At 36.2% G+C, this 18,436-nt stretch overlaps 1 protein-coding gene across 3 annotated transcripts in view; it reads right to left on the bottom strand.

Moving 5' to 3' along the window:
* Nucleotides 1-18,436, bottom strand: part of GRM8 (glutamate metabotropic receptor 8) — a 360,387-nt gene that overhangs the window by 136,496 nt on the left and 205,455 nt on the right. For all 3 annotated transcript variants that reach the window (XM_075742925.1, XM_075742922.1, XM_075742930.1), the window contains exon 7: nt 636-836. In XM_075742925.1, the coding sequence (XP_075599040.1) occupies nt 636-836 (201 nt within the window). The remainder of the gene's footprint in view (nt 1-635; nt 837-18,436) is intronic.

Genomic DNA, 18,436 nt, shown 5'->3' with positions numbered 1-18,436 from the left:
ATAAGCATCTGTAACTACACTTCCCCAGCAGGCAGATCCCAGCTGCACAGAATATTATGTGGCGTTGTTTAAAATTATATATTGTAGTTGTGTTAAAGCTCACTAAATCTCCAAGTAAAAAACAATGAAATGGAAAAAAAGCCAGGACTGCTAGTGAGTGTTTTAACTGAGATTTAAATATGCAAATTGAAAGCAAAGTCTTCACTATTCACTTTTGTAAGGAAATTGTTAACAGTAATTTCCGAAGAAGGTAATTTTCAAAAGGGTGTTTTTTTCAATTCATTCTCTTGCAAACACATAAGCAACCTCTGTCAAAGGATTTTAATCTGTCAGTAGGACTGCATGCGTCCTCAATTTGTTTCTATAATAGCAGCCTTACACCAGAATATTTTGATCGACAGATTCTTATTTTTAACATCTGCCTCTTTCGGGAGCAGCTTAATGTTAAGACAAAAAATACACGGGGGGTTTCAAAGCAGGTGGAAAAACTCACAGCTCTGATTAAATGAGAACTGCTTCTAATCCTGTTTTCCACTGTGCCTTAAAGCATCCTATATAAAGAAAAAACACATCTTGTCACTTCTGAAACATTTAAAGAAGAAAAAGGTGGAGGGAAAAGAGTACATGTAACTTACCATTAAAGTTTACTGCCCGGATATAGCTAAGTAGTTCTTTACCATCAATTGTGCTCATCCTCGGGCATAGACCAATATATCCAGGACAGAGATCTTTATGCATGTTGTGTAGTGCATAGGCCATGGAATATACTGCATCAATTACAAACTGAACTTTTCCTTCTTGTTCATAAGCCGAATCTCTTGCAATTCTTTCTAAGCCTAAAGAAGAAAGAGAAAGAGTCAGTTTACTTCTGTTTGTGTGTGCGTGTACGTGCATGAGTATTTGCGTGCAAAAATTCACAGTAGAACATAAATAATTACAGTCAGATTGATAGATAAAGTTAGACTCATCTACCCGTCACCTAAATAAACAAGACAAGGAAAAATATGGCCATCTGGTTTTGCCTCTAATCATTGTACACTGTGCCAGGTATATAAACAATATGTTGAGTTCTGGGCTGGGAAAGAGGACAGAACATTTCATTACGAGAAAAAGAAATATAGATATATGTATTTCTGCAATCCAGTAGAAAAACTTGCTTTCCACCTTATTGACTTTCATTCAACAGCTGTTTATTGTTATTTATAGGACACTTCTACAGCAGCCTGCCATTCTGTTTTAGATAAATTTAAGGCTACCTTGATTTTTATTCCTGTCTATTGTTTGATAAACTCTATTTAAACATGTCAGGGAAAAAAGCTGAATTCTTGCCAAGTGATGTGACCATCTGTCTCCATATTGAAAAGTGCTTATTCTGAGATTTTTTTTCCTGCATTTACTAGTGAATTATGCTTCACACTGAGAACCGTGTACCGTCTGCTATTTCCTACAGGGACATTTTTTCTTCAGAGGGAATACAGAGCAAATCAATACATTATGAAATTTTGATTCTGCGGGAATTGCCTACATTAATCATCTATGTTCAAATCCAAAGAACCTTTTACATTCATAGGTGATAGTACTAAGTGGAAAAGTTAAAAAATAAAGTTCAGGAAAATCATATTATAGGTAGACAACCAACGTGAAATTCCATGTCCTATATAGGAATTCAGCCACTGATTTCAAAGGCTCAAAATCTTCATTTACAAGGGGAAAGAAGACTCTGCAGATCTCAACATGAAATATGCTCTGCTGAAATCTACAGTCAAGTTCCCATTGACTCAGTGAACACAAGATTAAATACCTCAGTTATCTACCAGATTAACAGCTCATTCAGTTTGAAAATAATCCATTGACATTATTTAAGAATATTTAGAAATTAACCAAAATTTTATGCACCTTTTTTTTTTATTTTAACATTCTACATCTTATTTTTTATGTTTCTTTTTTATCTCTAAATACAGGCTTTTATCAGTTCAAGATATCAATTTTGTGGTATCCACATTTTTAAAAGTGCATTGTTTATGCCTGAAAATATACTCTACACAAGATCATTCTTTAGACAAAACATGCAAGCCCATATGCCACAAAAAAAAAAAAAAAAAAAAAAAAAAAAGCCAGGGAGTCTACTCAGAAGCCTTTTTTCTGTTTGCCTGCTGCTCTTCAGTGCCACCATCTCACATTACAATGATGATAACATATGAACAAATTTGTAATCTGACAATCCGTAGTGTTCTGTGCTTTAAACATCCCTGAGCACTTGGAGTGATAGACAGCCTTGAAAAATCACGATGTGCTTTTATTTCTCAGGGATTAGTTAAAAATAAATAAATAGATAAATAAATTATCACTACCTCTTGAAAAGGTACTAGCCATTTGGAGAGGAAAGCATATAACTCATTTTTATGATTTGTTACGAGTAACTTCACAGATACTTTTCAAGACATGCTATCTAATGATTAGCAAATAATTATTAAATAGTGTGACTCTCCTGCAAATAAACAAACAGAAAAACTTTTCCTTGCACATGCTGAATTAATTGCAATGCATTTCTCAGACATAAAAGAAGATATGAAGGATGGAAGAGATGTGGCTCCATTAGATTGCAACTTTATTAACTTATTTCACTTGGGAACTGGCTTCCAATAGTAAGTGATGGGTAGAGCTCAGGATCCCTAACTTAATTGTTCCTGCCTTGTTAAGGACTGCCGGACAGCAAGTGAAGGACCGGGTTTACAGAACTGCTGCAGGCACACAGCAATCACTAACTTGTATGTGCTCCCAAGAGCTTCCGCATCCTCTAACCAGGATGGTCAGGATAGGAGGAGTTTGAAGGACATATATCTCTCTTAATTGCTAAGCCAAATGTAATTAATTCCCCTCATACATCAGGTGGGTGGATGTGTATGTTGAAGGGTGGGTGGTGGTGAAAGACAAAAGGGAGTAATTTTCTATAATAAATGCTAAGTCATAAAACACTAAAAGTTGCAAACAATTCTGCAAGTACATTGTACTAAGTGGTACAGATTTTTAAAGGGGAAAAAAAAAATCAGTATTATACTCCCGTATGTTATATTGTAGTTTAAACACACATAGGATTTGCATAAATTTCTTTTACAGCATAACATTTTACTCTTCACAGATATGTGATCATAAACTACTTTTTATCATATAAATTACAGAGAAAAATTATTAGGATTGAATGTGTTTCCTTACATACAAAGGGGTGATGAATACCACAGAATTATCAGTTTTAAACCTGTCAAACCCAGAAGGCAATAGACAAGAAGAGTCTGTGCTTTGCATAACTCAAAAAAAACCCAATAAATTGGATTATGTGCTCTTTCTTTTTGAGGTTTCTCTTCATCTTCTCTTTCTAGAATTCTCAAAAATCTAAACCAATAATTTTTAAAGATGACAAGAACTCATCAACTTAAATTACATTCCACTGTCCTAAACAAATTTTAAGGTATAGCGGTAAAATGATGCATATTGTCTAAGCGATAAATATGGTCAGCTACTACAGAGATAATATTACATGTTTGGAAGACATAATTATCATTTTTCTTCAGACTTGTGTATCAAGTAATAACAGTTTTGTTTATAGCTTGACTTTGAGCTCTACAAGGCATGTTTCTACACACACTGATGACTTGAAAGAATATAGCAATTTGTTCAAATATTGGCCCAGTGTAAGCCTCCTTCCATTGTTTTGGGGTATTAATTCTCAAAAGCTTATGAAAATCAAAGTTAAAAACTTCCAACTTTCCTCTCTGAAAACTCTCAGGTGGAAATTATAGACGTGTTCTTTTTAAAAACACTCACTTTTGGTTGTTGCAATGTGTCTAGGCTTTCACTTAGTTAAAATGGAAATTACCTTCATCATCATCATCATCTGGTAGGGTTACAACTTTTATTTCACTAACCTAAAAATATTAATGTGATACTTGTGATTTTTCTGTGGAATTATTGATACATCTAGCAATGGACTAATATTCTATGTTTGCTTAAAAATCTCAACAGCTGACTATAGTTTTCCATTTATACTATTTTAAGCCACTTATTTCTATTTTTGCTATGGCTTGATTTATGTATCTAACTTTTAAAGTTGGTAATTTTGGTTAAAATTAGTATTTTTCGGGGGGGGGAACAGTTTAAAGAAAAACGCCGAAGACTTGCACGTCTTGTCCTTCAGTTGGGGAACAATGACATGAACAGTTGGCTTAGCAGTGACAGAAATCCTGCTGCAGAAGGACCAGGAATCTCCTAAGCATGGATTTGTCACCAGCAAGGAAAGATCCCTTCCTGAGAGCTTGTATTCCTCCCTTCTTTGCACATTCCCATCCACTCTTCTGTTCCCCCCTTGCATGTGTCGAGTGACAAATCAGGTCTTTTACAGACTGTGCTCTAAATTAAGAAGAGAAATCTTTCTGGGTGATGGTGGGAGGACAAGTAGTGCGGAGGCAGGGGGAGAAAAATGACAATAAAAATTATTATGAAAATTATAACAGGCAAAATGGTTACTCATGAACAGCTTTTATTCTATTTGCTTCATTTACCTGGCTTTGTTATATATGCTTGTGCATAATTACTGCTTGAAGGTAGTTGGTACATCTGTGCAACTCTTGCAGGTTTTTTCTAAACTTCTGTTTTGACAAGTCTGGATCTTGTATATCTAGTAACATTTTTTCAGTTTGCAGTTACAATTCACATTTTTTACTCACTGCTAAATTATTTTTCCCCATTGCTTGGCTCACAAAACAGTTTTACTTAAGCTGCACTTGGAAGCAAACTAAATCGAAGGTAAATATTATTGTGTTGAGATTGATCTTTCTGCGCGTGCCAATCACTATCACAACTAAATCACAATAATTTGTAAGCAGGCTCCCACTACTCTTCAGCTCAGACATGATAGTCCTCTATTTGTCAGAATTGGTTAGAAATTCCCATCTTTGCAGCAACAGTTTTTTTCCTCAGAAAGTTGGCACTTGTAACTGTAAGCCATTTCAGCAGGCTCAGCAGGAAGCATCAGGAGCATATGTTGCTCCCATTGAAATCTTCCCGATTATTCAGCTGTTTTCCTCACACATTACAGAGTTTGCTCTCTCTGAACAAATAATGCAGTAAAGATCATCATCTTCTGTTACTCAGATTTAAGGGGATGATATACTTTTATGGTGGGGGAGTTGAGTTTTCTAATAGCTATATGGTAACAGCGATACTTGTTTTGTGCATGAGTTAGTTTGCAGAGCATCACAAAACCTGCAGTTCCTCTGTAATAGTGTTGTGTCAGTTGAGGAAGCAATTCAGATGGGAAGTTAAGGATCATATCAATTTTCTCAGCCATTCCAAAAAGAAAATTGAGAATGTAAAAGCAATGATAGTGTAATGAAGCAGTTTGACTGTCTACTCTCCTCCAACAACTGACAGATACGGCTTTGCAGTTTAACGAACTGGCACTTAATGTAATTTTTCTTTACGCCAACTCACCAAAAAAAAAAAAAAAAAAAAAAAAAAAAAAAAGACAGCAAGACCAATTAGCAAAAATCTGAGGAAGAAACAGTTTTTCAATCCCTAAAATAATGTGGAGATTTTAAAATAATTCCTACCGAGAAATGGGCTGAAACCTCACATTTTTAAAACACTTTTCAAACAGAAAATAGCAAAAAGAACATTTCACACAAGTTTCAATATGTTTCAATAAATTACGTTTCAATAATTTTCACTTTAACATCACCATAAATGAGAAACTAGCTTTTTTATTTGCTTGGTTCTTTAAATGAAGTACCTTAAAAATTCTGTCCCTGCCCACAAACGGTTTTCATTGGAAATACTATAACATTTTTCCTGACCTTCCTGACCCTAGTAAGTCAGAAATTTGTTTCAGAAAAACACTTCTAACAAATGCACAGTAGAATATATCAAAGTAGAATGAAACCATTATTCTAGTCATATTGGATTTTTTTGTTCCTACTACTATATGTGACATTTACTGGAGTGTTTTCTCTTAGAAAAACAAACTGAAGTTGCATTGCTAACAGAAGATTCTTTTTTTCCTCATTTCTGTGCTTTGAGAGAGTCTCTAACAACAGTTTGAATGTTGTTATTAGAGAAAAAAACTTTCCCTTTTCTAGTTAATGCCTTCCCATTGCTTAATTATAGCTCCTTGAAACAGTGTATAGAGTTGGAGAACACAGGCATTCAGAACTCTCAAACATTTAAAACCCGAGACTACTACATCTAACAGCGACAGTAGTGTGTAAAATACCATCTTGCAGAGCCAAGATTTGCTGTAGTGGATATGTTAAGCTGAACAGTAACGACTGCATTCAAATAATGAGGAGTCACCGTTGGATATGGTTTCTGTCAACCACATCGAGAACTGCACCAAGCATTTAAAAGAAAAAGTGTATCAAAAATACAGTCGGATAAGCATTATCTATTTCAGGCATGTCCCTAGTCAGTACCAATAGAATTGCCTACGTAGGAATATATGATTTAGTGCGGACAAAACTTGAAACTGGGTATAAAGTTTTAAAAAGTTTTATGTCCTTGTTATCAACAGATTGCAGCTTTGAAACTGCAGGCAGAGCATTACCAATGTTACTGCCAGAAGATTCTTACCCTATAAAAATGGTGCTCTGGCAGAGATCTGTTCTCCTCTACTGGTTCACTTTCTAGCTAAAACTTTCTGGGTTTAGTGTGTGTTAAAGTAATGCAGTTGATTTGATTCTATCTTACTATGGTATTACACTTTTTTAACCCTCTGTTTATATCTATTCTGCTTCACTTCTGAAAATAAAAATCTAATGCAGAAGTTCAATTTATGTATTTGTCAGATTTAAGATTTTGTTTTACACGAATCGGTATATAGTAACAAACAAAATTCAGTTTCAAATGTAAACCCATGAGTTTTACCATTAATTACTATAATTCCCTAAATTGTACAAAAATAGCGAATTTCAGCCTCAAAAGTTGTTGGTTTGATTTGTGAATGAGGAATGTTATTTTACTGATTTTTGACCAAATCAGAATAGTACAGGAAAAAAATGTTTTAATTATGTTTTAAAAGGAGGTGTGTTTGTCATAATTAAACCATGCCAAAAGCTTTATTTGAGCTTTCTGAACAAAATAACATGAAGATAAAGGAGAAAACTTGCTTAGTGTTTGCTAACACAGAGATCTAAGGACTACTTGATCAAAGACATTTTAAATGTTGTTCGAACTTTTAACTCTCAAAGTTATGTCAACCTTTTTTACTCTACCTTGAATTTCTGTACCCACAAATATCAGTGTTTTCATTAATAATAGCAGATAAAAGAATGCAAGAGCATGGAAGCGTTCGTCAGTCTCTATCCTACTTCAACTCCTATAAAGTCTAGGAAAATTTGCCCCAGCTGTGTATCCTGTTCATTTCATAACTGAGATCCAAAGCCATGCTAAGCAATTTGGTCCTGCACCCCTGTAGCACACTCCTTTAGCTATGTATGATAAGCAAGAACACAAAATCTTGGAGAAATCCCACATTTCTTTGTCTCTCAGACTAGTGTCAGTATACAGGTGAGTGTCAGCATGAAAACACAACCAAATATTTTGCTGAATTTCTCAAGTTTAAAACAATTTAAAAAAAGGGTACCTTTTCAGATCTCAAGGTGAGTATGTAGACAGAACCTACATTTTCTCACACAGATTACCCATGGGAATTTCCAACTATGGGAAGAAATTGCTAGCGCACTAGTCCGGGCACATAGGTGGAAATAACTGATATCACTCTAATACCCCACAGGCTGCAAGCACTTCTAATGCAGCCTGTAGCAATGGCTATCAGCAAGAGAAAAGATTCAGTACAAGCAACTGAATTTATTTATTGTCTCTTAGCATTTAATCTCAGAGGACCTTCAGCACATAGCAACAGTATATATAAAAATCCATTCCTCTGCTTATTGACCATGAGAGCTTTTAGGTTTAAGCTTCAGACCCAAAACTCTAGGGACTTTTTTCCTCATGAGTATTATTTTTATTTACAACCATGATTGAGATCTTGCCTAAGAAAGGCCTTCCTTGCAATTGGAAAGCATTTGTTGGAAGTATAAACAGACATAGAGGTATCCAAGCACATCACTTTCTGAAGTATTTGTGGCCACTATTTGGTGTGAGCCTACTTGGAGACTGAAGAGTTAAGTTACAGCAAGACTTCACTAAAAATATTGCAACAGCTGAACTAGTCATATTAATGACTACTGACCAGAGATTTAAGCATTTTCCTTTAGTTTCGTGAGAAGCTCCACAAAAGCAGACTAATTTAGGCTGCAAAGAGTTCACAGTCAGCTATTTACCAAAGAAAAGTCTCAGTTTGACGTGTTATTGTGCCCCTTTCATTACCTATATATAGTTGTTACTAATCTGTCTGTGGGAATTTGAGGCCTCTTTAGCTGAGCCGATAGAAAAAGCTTTACGTAGGAGCCCCTTCTCTGATATCAGAGAGCTGAGCTGAATTATCTGCTCTTGCATCAAACAAGGACCATGTGTGATGGATGTCTGCTCTGACTTGGCTTGCAGTCTGCAAGCTAAGGGGCAGCAACATCCCATCAGGGCCATTTCTGCAATGAATATTTGATAGCTTGTTTATGCAGAAAATTTAAATATAGATTTGGAACATACTGTGAATTCCCACTCAGACTAAGTGTTTTGACGTCATGATTTCTCATCAAGTACTGAATAACTTTGGTTGCTCCTGAAAGGAAACTTTCATCAGCTTGTGGTATTTCCTTGCAGTTAGTTGCTTAGGCAGGATGCATCTCATGCAGCTTTAGTGATCTAACAGTTGATTGTCTAACCTAAAGAAAGCTTTTTTTGTTTCCAACAAGAACACTCGCTCACCTTATCTGAAAATAAGTATTTAAGAAAACAGGTTAAAGTGCCCTCCTGAACCGACTTTCTTGTGTGACTAGCTAGGATTAAATAGTTAACTCCTAGACAACTAGTATAATGCAAGATAAATCCCAACTAAAAGAAGATGAATTTGCTAGTCTTGAATTTAAACAGAGATCAATGAACGAAATATCCCTTCTGCCAAGCCTTGGACAAACTCACTGTTGTGTCCAGCATTTCCACTGGAGAATGGTTTCTCCTTCACTGTCTAGCTTCTCTGTCTCCATTACTGCACTCACTCCTAGGTGTCGCTCCCTTAACCCAAGACCTGAGATTTCCTCAGCCATCAGCACACTCATCCCACCCTTCCTGCTCATCCCCAGTGACCTGTATTATTTTCCTTTGCTTACTCTGTCATCATCCCAGTGCTCTTTAATCTCATTTTGCTGAAGGTCTGTGTGACAATTTTGCAGGCCTCAGATGAAGTCTATTGCTAGTACTAAACAGTATCTCACATACTATCTACTGTTTAGTCAGCTGCTATGGGGACTCAGATCCAGCAGAACAAAAATCCAGTTGTTATGTTTTCTTACAGTTGCAAGGACTGACTATAGCTATGAGAATATATGTCATATTTGGATTAATTCACAGGGCTGCATGTTACTGCTAAGGAGACAGTTATACAAAAAGATTTCAAGACAAATGCAATGAAAACCAATGCAAAATGAAAATAAATGTAATAATACATTTATACGCCTATGTACGCATATATATATGAAGACAGGCTGAGAGAGTTGGGATTGTTCAGCCTGGAGAAGAGAAGGCTCTGGGGAGATCTAAGTGCGGCTTACCAGTACCTGAAGGGGCCTACAGGAAAGATGGTGAGGGACTGTTTGTCAGGGAGTGTAGTGACAGGACAAGGGGTAATGGGTTTAAGCTGAAGGAGGGTCGATTTAGATTAGATGTTAGAAAGAAATTCTTTACTGTGAGAGTGCTGAGGCACTGGAACAGGTTGCCCAGAGAGGTTGTGGATGCCCCATCCCTGGAAGTGTTCAAGGCCAGGTCGGATGGGGCTTTGGGCAATGTGGTCTAGTGGAGGGTGTCCCATGGTGGGGGGGGTTGGAACTAGATGATCTTTGAGGTCCCTTCCAACCCAAACCATTCTATGATTCTATGTTTGATGGGGATCCTGAGCAGTGTGAAGATTTTTTTCAAATGCAACTGAAAAGGAAGTAAAAGAAAAAATGCTTTTCATGGCAAAGGGACAACTACAAATTTAAGCATATAAAAGATCCAGTACTAAGTTTTTACAATATTAAAAGCTGAAGAAATGTTGCATTAACTTTTCTATATGCCCTATCTACTGTTTCTTACTGCTGTGTCCCATTTTAATGATCCCATCACACTGCAAGAAGTAGGGCATGACAAGGAAAAGAAATAGCTGATTTCACTTAGTGTAACCAGTAGGAAAAAATGCTACAGTGTCATAGAAAATTAAATACTTTTTTTGTTTCCATTTTGCACTTTTCTGTAAGACAAAAGGCAATTTTTGATGGTCAGAATGGAAAATGTGGGTTCAAGAGCTTTGAATTGCTATAGGCTATAATTTTATCATGTGTTACTGTCAAAGTAAGCCTATGTGACTTTCTGGAGATGGTGAAATATCACTTTGTTCTACAAGCTGTGTAGACAACAGCTGAAATACAAGATTTTCAACAGGTGAAAATCTGTAATTTTTCCACTACTCTAATTTAAAGTGTTTCTTAAGCACCTTCTAAAAATAAGAGCCCTATAAATTAGAACTAAGCAGCTAGTTAATGGACTGCTTGATGCCATGAACAGGACATGAACAATTGGCTTCTGGAAGGGGATTTAAATTGAAAAGAGGAAAACAGTTTACCCACAAACACCACTCTTGCCACAACCTAGAAGATAGCTAGTTCTTTAATCACAAACTAATTAGAACTGATTGGCTTCATTGTTAAATTAGGGAGATTATGGGGGTTTGCTGCCTAGGAGGTTTGCTGCACATTGGCAGCACTCCTACAGCTGCACATACCCCATGCTCACCGGGGCAAAACGGTGACAACTAAAATCTTGAAGAAAAGTTCCCTCATTGACAGCGCTGTCCCTTTCAGATACAGATAATCGATTTGCTCTACTTGCCCCCTCTGTATGAATCAGGACAATTATCTACAAAAAGTGGAGAGGAGAGGAGGAAGGGACTTGTCTGGAGATGGTATTTTGGAGGTGGGGGTAGAAGATATGCTGTCAGAGCTTTTGCAGCAAAATTAAGAATTATCTAGGCTGTGACATGCTAAATTAGATAGTGCTGAACAAGATGCTCATGACTAAGCAACAAATAACACCCAGAAAACTATAAAGGTCCCTACAGCACAATGTAGGCATCTAATATTAAAAAGTAGTCAAAAACATCCTTAGCTGTGTAAACACCTTTAAATCTCAAAACTTTGCCAAAGCATCTGAAGTTCTGTTATTTCAGACAGCTAAAACCAGAGCCATCTTGAGGATTTGAGGGCCTTTCCCCTCCACCAAGGGCCATCTAGAGTTCATAGTACAAACAAGTTTAATTCCTCACAGGGGATGAGTCCAACAAATACATCTGAGTACACCAAATTTACACTGAGTTTAGCACAAAACATAGACATCTGATACGCATCTTTTCCTTAAAAGTCAGTGATTAAGCACTTTCTCAGGAATCAAATATCTTCTTTAGGTGCTAGTACACTAGTAATAATAAAATAATATTTATGCAAAGTACTGTTAAAGCACAAGCTTTCTCTTGATAGAAGGTACTCACATCATCATATTATACATACCTATATCAGCAAAGCCCCTAGCATGAATTGTTATGAGCACAGTGAGGCTTCAGACTTGCAATTCACTGTATAATCTTATAACAGTACCCTGAGCCTGAAATTTTGTTTTCAGCAGTGATTTCTACTGGCAATATGTACCCCAAAAAAGCAAATCTTTAGTAGTTTGTAGGTATCACTGTCACATAGAGACAGTGAGCACCTGCTTGGTTGTTCTTATGCACTCTGAAATCAAATGAAAAAGGACATGACTTTTTAGATATTCTGATTTTTGCATTGCGGAAAAGACTACCTATGATAACCATTCTATTATCATAAGCCTATTATAGTAACCTAAGGCTGGTCAAAATTCATTTTTCACCTGATCTTGAACAAGATTGAAATGCTCCCATCTACTTTCTTACAACACATTTTACAATTATAGATACACTTTTGGAGAAATCAGAACTCCTCTGCAGAATGCTGCAATCTCATGCAGTTCATGTTCCAATTTACCAAGTGCAGTGTGATCTCATTTTAGCACGGCTGTTTCATTTTTCCTTATTCTTATAAATTGTATCATAACCTTTAGCAACCAGATTGATAGGAAAAGCTTCAAAATCATTTGTTTCACCAGTATATTAGATGTGTAAATGTGTTTTCAGCCCCTCTATATAAGAAATATATCTATAAACATCTTTGCAAGTTCAGCAGAGAGCCACCGAGATGTTCAGGGGGCTGGAGCACATACCCTATGAAGAAAGGCTGAGGGAGATGGGTTTGTTCAACCTTGAGAAGAAATGGCTTTGAGCTCAAGTCCCCCAAACAGCAAACCCCAGTGCCTACAGGGAGGTGGAGACGGGCATGATGGTGCATGATGCAAGGGCAGGACATAATGGCATAACTTAAAACAAGAGGTTTAGACTGGTGAAAGGTTTTTTCCAATGAGGATGTTCAGGCAGCAGAACAGGCTGCCCAGAGAAGATATTCAGTGTCTCTCCATTCTTGGAGGTTTTCAAAACCTGACTGGATAAAGTCCTCAGTCACCCAGATCCAACCTCAAACTGACCCTGTTTTGAGTAGGAGGTTGGACTAGAGGCCTTCTGAGGCCCTTTCCAACCTGAAATATCCTATGATCAAATATTCAGATGCCACTGCATCAAAAATATCTTCGCCAATGCTACTGAACAATTTCAGGTGCATGTGTACATATTCGTACATACGGGTGCATGTGCTCATGCAGATGAGCATGTGGAAATCCACAACAGTCTAGACTGAGCTCATTTGGGAGGCACCATTGGGGCCATCCCAGGTGAAGAATCACCCCATCCCACCTTGTCTCCAGACCCAAAAGGCAGGTTTGGATAACAAGAGTTCTGACAATGAGGGCTTTTGTTGATTTCTCTCTCAGTCCTTAGGTGATTAAGAACAGTCCAAGGCAAACAGAAAACCAGGTGGATTCGCATGAAAAGTATTTCTAGACATGTAAGATGTCTGCATCTTTAAGGACATGTTACATAGACAAAGGTACAACACATTTAGTGTTGCCAGGTTGGATGTTTTTTATTGCTACTACTGTATCACTTATTGCGAGAATTGTATAACTAAGACTTTTTCACTCATTCCCACAAATCTGGAGTTCTGTGATTGTGGGAGGAGGAAAAAAAAAAAAAAAGAAGTTTACTGATGGAAAGAGGTGGTGAGAACCTTGGTCTCTTTTTAAACATGTTTCAAATATTCTAATCAGTAGAGAGCTCACTCACTGTGACCTCAATGGATACCAAAGTTTTAAAAAACAGAAAGAAAAGCCAAAAGGTACTTTGGTAAGAACATTTTTAAGCCAGCCTAATGATCTGCAAGTGACCTGTTTCATGACTCAGAGCTCTCAGCACTGACCTCTTCTGCTGGCCTAGATCAGCTTAGTTTCAATGGAAGTCAGTTGAGTAAGGGTGATTTACAGCCCCTCCAATTTCGACTCAAAATCTAGTATAATGTGAGAATGCCAGAGGGGTAAGGACAAGAATTTTATTTTTTTAAGACAAATTGCACTATTTTCTGTTACAGTAGACTGATTGCTGCCTTACAGTAGACTGATTCTGACGTTCCCTATTTCAATTTAATCAAAGAGAGGGCACTTGAAGAGATAAAAATTCAAACACAACGTAAATCATGTAGCTCAGTGAAGCTGTGGTCAGCCTTTCATTTTAATATTCTCCAGTCTCATGGGTGCATGCACTTAGTTACACTAAGTTAATTAATTAGTCATATATAATAGCTGATATATAATTCGCAAGATGACCATCATTGTAAACAATGTAAACAATATTTTGTGTTTCCTGAAAGCTATGTTAAAACCTATAATAGATCTGATAACGTGCAGAAAGAGCAAAAGAAAGGAATGGGAGTGAAATATAGTAACGCAGTAATTACTATTCAGGATGGAAAACAACGGAGACTTTTTTTCTAGCTGCAATCAGTGTGTAATTATGGCCCCACAAATGAGGCAACACATAAAGAAACAGCTAGAAACTAACGCCTTGCTCTGTGCTATAAATTTGTGGTCTCTTCAGGCTCTTTATCTTCATTGTCCTTATAGGCAATTGGAAATCTGTATTTTTTAGGCTGCAGCTATCTTCATCAGTAGCACCATCCAGAGGTACATGTTAATGCTCTGGAGAAGCCAGTTTACTAAAAAAAAACACCATGGAGAATGACAAATGCAAACATTTAATTATTTATTTATGTATTTAAAATAAGGCAAGGCATGACAACAAAGTGATTCTGTTTTATGCATGAGAAAAAAATTAATAGCAAACCAAAAAGAAAAGTTTTTTTTACCAAATTAAATAATAAGCATACATCACAGCTTCTTAACATGAAAAAGGCACCCAGTTATCTTCTGTTATAATTTCAACCTCTTAATGCATTGACTTCGAGAAAGTCTTGTCAAACAAAGAGCGGCAGGAACTTTATCAACAGGTCCCTCAGATTCAAAGAACATTTTCAGAATTCTATTTTCTCCATTGATTTATACATATTATGTTTTTAGGACACTGAAGAAAAAGAAGTGACATCGTCGTGAAATCCAATTCCACATTGATCAGTGGAACATTTGGCCAATAACAGTTGTGGAAAGAGGCGATACCTGAAAGATTATTTGCTTCTTTTGGGGAATAAACCTATCAATTTATCCATATTAGTTATCATCATTATTCAATGTAAAAATAAAAGCAAACAAAATGTATTCGACAAAAAGAGTATTAAAACGGAATATTTTGGTGATTAAACAGAATGCAGTTGGCTTTATTACACAGTTTTCCAGCGCTGTAAAAAATGCTATTCTTAGAAATGCAAAGATATAAAGATACAAATGGCATTATCATCTACGGTAGACTGATTCCTTCTCCAAAGTGATCTCAAAAGATGAAAATTAAATGTACATTATATATATACACACACACTGAGTGAATCATATATACTGAATTACTTGTTTACTTTTTTATGTTTTTCTTGCCTAGGAGGAATATACACTTTATTAAGGCTTCAGAGTCTGTACCAATACCTTTATTATGTATTTTTGGTGGGAATTATTTTATAAAACAGATTATCCTGTAATAAATATCTCACAAATCAATGACGCAGTTTTGCATAGAGAGTAATGGCAGAGTCTGATCTGCCATTTTATTTTACCATATTTGTCCCAGATCTTTCTGGAAATAAATTTTGATATGTTATTTGCTAGAAATGAAAGTATAGCTAGTTGTGATAAGAACCATGATAAGAACCATCGGTAAGGAAGGGTCAGTTCATACTCAAAATACGTCTGCCAGCATGACATGGAAAATGTATGTGAGTGTCAGGCTGTGCATAAACTATATAAATACCATTACAAAATGACTAAACAGGTCTGGCAGTGTACTGAAGGAGTGGGTTGCAGTTAATCATTGCAGTCTAGGAGACCAGACAGTCATGAGTGATTGCTTGCTACATTTGAAGAAAAATCTTTGAATAGCTGTGCTCGGACCTGTGACATACAGATGTGAAAAGCTAATTCAAGGCAGCTAGACAAGAGAAAACAAAATACTCTTGCCAATTGTGTAGGCAAAAATGAATTTTTGCTGGCACAGGATGGGTCATTTTTTCCACAGAAAGAAAAAAGTCAGAAAGTCAGAAATCTTGCAGAGCACTGAAAAACTAAGCTTGCTCTTAACACTGTCACCAAGACTTGGAAAGGATGGAAACAGCATTTGCCATAACCACGAGTGACTTCATCCATTTGTCAGTTGAAGCCATCATTTCTTGTAACTCTCAGGGGAGCTGGCAGCAACCAGCTTGGCTCTCCAGGCTAATGGGTGGGGGGGACATGGCAAAAGTCTCCAAACAACAGTTGATTTTGCATAGTCAAGTTTGGTCTCTATTTAAAATACAATCCCACTATGATCCAGAATAACTGCAAGTGAACTTGTAACATTGGTCTGGTTTCAGTGAAACAGCAACAATAACCTTACAAAGTGATAAACATAATGGGTATTATGCAAGGACGTGTACTTAGGTAAAATGCTCGCTCATCAATAAACATACCTTGCAAATCCTTTCTCAAGATTTGACCTCCAAAATTGTTTTCTGAACAACCAGTCTGCAGAAAGCCCATTGTATTGTTCCCCAAGCCAAAAACAAAGGCTACATGTGAACAACATGCCAGCAAAGAAGAGCTATGGCTGAGGAGGCTGCCTTTGAAACACAGACCTGATGTATAGATGAGAGATATGACAAAAAGATCAATGACACTTCTTAATAGTCCCATCAGTCCACTCATGCTCCTATTAGTACGTAACTGGTTTAGTGTACTCATTGGCATCACTTCTGCTTTCATGGGACTGAGATAAGACTAATTTTTTTTATCCAGGCCAGAGTTCTCAATTGCTAACTCAAAAGTAATTACATTTATCAGTAGATGAACCTGACAGTCCTGATGTCACCAGAATATTGGTAGCATTTAATTTCTACATCACTCAGAATCTCCTTTGGCAGCATCACACACACAATGAATAAAACAAATGACAAGATTAATGGTGTGTTGTTTTTTTTTTTTTTTAAGACTCCACAGTCTTAAACAGAAGAAAATATTGCTGAAATAACTCAATATTTAAGAGAGGGAATACAATGAAGGCTGGGGTTTTTTTGTTTTGTTTTGTTGTTTGTTTGTTTGTTTTTTAATTCTAGTGTCCCTATTAGAATCAAAGCATCTTACTATTTTATTTCTCTTAGTTCTAAACTCTTCTTAAAGAAAAACTGCAGTCTTTCTTTAAGGAGTTTAACCTTTTATTCTTTTATGTAAAATTTTGTTACAATTTAAAACAGATTAATCCCAGCATACAACCACAATAACAAAAGCTACTGTGGATATCATTATTAGCATTGATAATAATAGAAATTGTAAATTTGTTGTGTATTGTCCCACTGCTGCTAGGAAGGCAGCACCTTAAGCAAAGTTACCATTTCTGCTACCAGGAGACACAAACACTTCATCAGGGAAGAGTTTCAGAACATCCTTCTGCTCTGCTGCTGTTTAACTGCATTAAGTTCACAGGCAAGCACTGTTTTGATTTGAGCCCTTATAATTCATCAGAGCACAGACTCTCAAAAGAGAAAGTCTGTTTAGTCTATCTCTATCATCATAATGACAGTAGAAACACAAAATAGCCTGTGGCTCTGAGTGAGTTAATTATCTACTTCTTTTTTCCTAGGACACTGTCTTGAAGTACTAACACATTAACCTTGCAGACTGTTCTCTTAGACCTTCTGCACAGCATGAGATTACCACTAGTCTCAACTGGTTAGTGTCAAGTTCCCTGCTTTCCAGGGTTACTCAGGTCATTCCTCATTGCCTGGAAGATTAATTTCCCTCTTAGGGACAGGGTAAGTTTAAGCATACAAACACTTGAATTAAGTGATGGAACATATTCTGAATAGAGAAGAACTGAGACAAACCTACTGTTTGCTCTGATGAAACTGAAATGCTGTCAGTGCTCAAGATCTTTTGTTTTTCACTAAAATACTTTAACATATCTATTCTAAAAGTATATCCAAAATATATAATCTATTTTAATGAAAAGCACTAGGTCTCTACAAGAATACACTTTGGTTTGCCAATAAAATAAAGGTCATAAACATTCATTTATATATGAATACAATATATTTGTATTTATATATGATACAAGGGGTGAATCTTCATCCACTGTAAGTTGGCTGTATTTATGATTTTCTTGCGATCCATTATATAACCATCCTTCTTGCAGGATAATGATTCACCAAGCTGTATCAAATGCAAATGCAGTAAATAATTAGCAGAATATTTTAAGTACAATACAAAGATTAAAAACCTAAATATATAATTTGCCTGCTCTGACTACATGTTTTCATTCAAGCTTTTACTTTTTATTTTTCAATGACTTTGGACAATGGAAATGGATTCAACAAATTTACATTTTGCTTCTTGGTGTAAACACTATGCTATTGAAAGAAATATCAATTCATGTAACTGTTTGGAAGTGTTGTCTCGTACCTTCACTGGAAACAGCACAGCTTTTTTTATTCTTTCAATTCTGAAGGATTGCTTGGGTTTCCCTTTTAGTAGATATTTGCGGACAATAGTCTTGTTAATTAAATCATGATAACGCTCTAGTTAATTAAATTGTAACGTTTGTAAGACTGATATAATGCACTACTATTATAAAATCAGTATCTTTTCT

This window comes from Balearica regulorum, chromosome 1 (assembly GCF_011004875.1).
Source record: "Balearica regulorum gibbericeps isolate bBalReg1 chromosome 1, bBalReg1.pri, whole genome shotgun sequence".
Lineage (NCBI taxonomy): Eukaryota > Metazoa > Chordata > Aves > Gruiformes > Gruidae > Balearica > Balearica regulorum.
The sequence above is the reverse complement of the archived record's forward strand: the minus strand, read 5'-3'. Positions and strand labels throughout refer to the sequence as shown.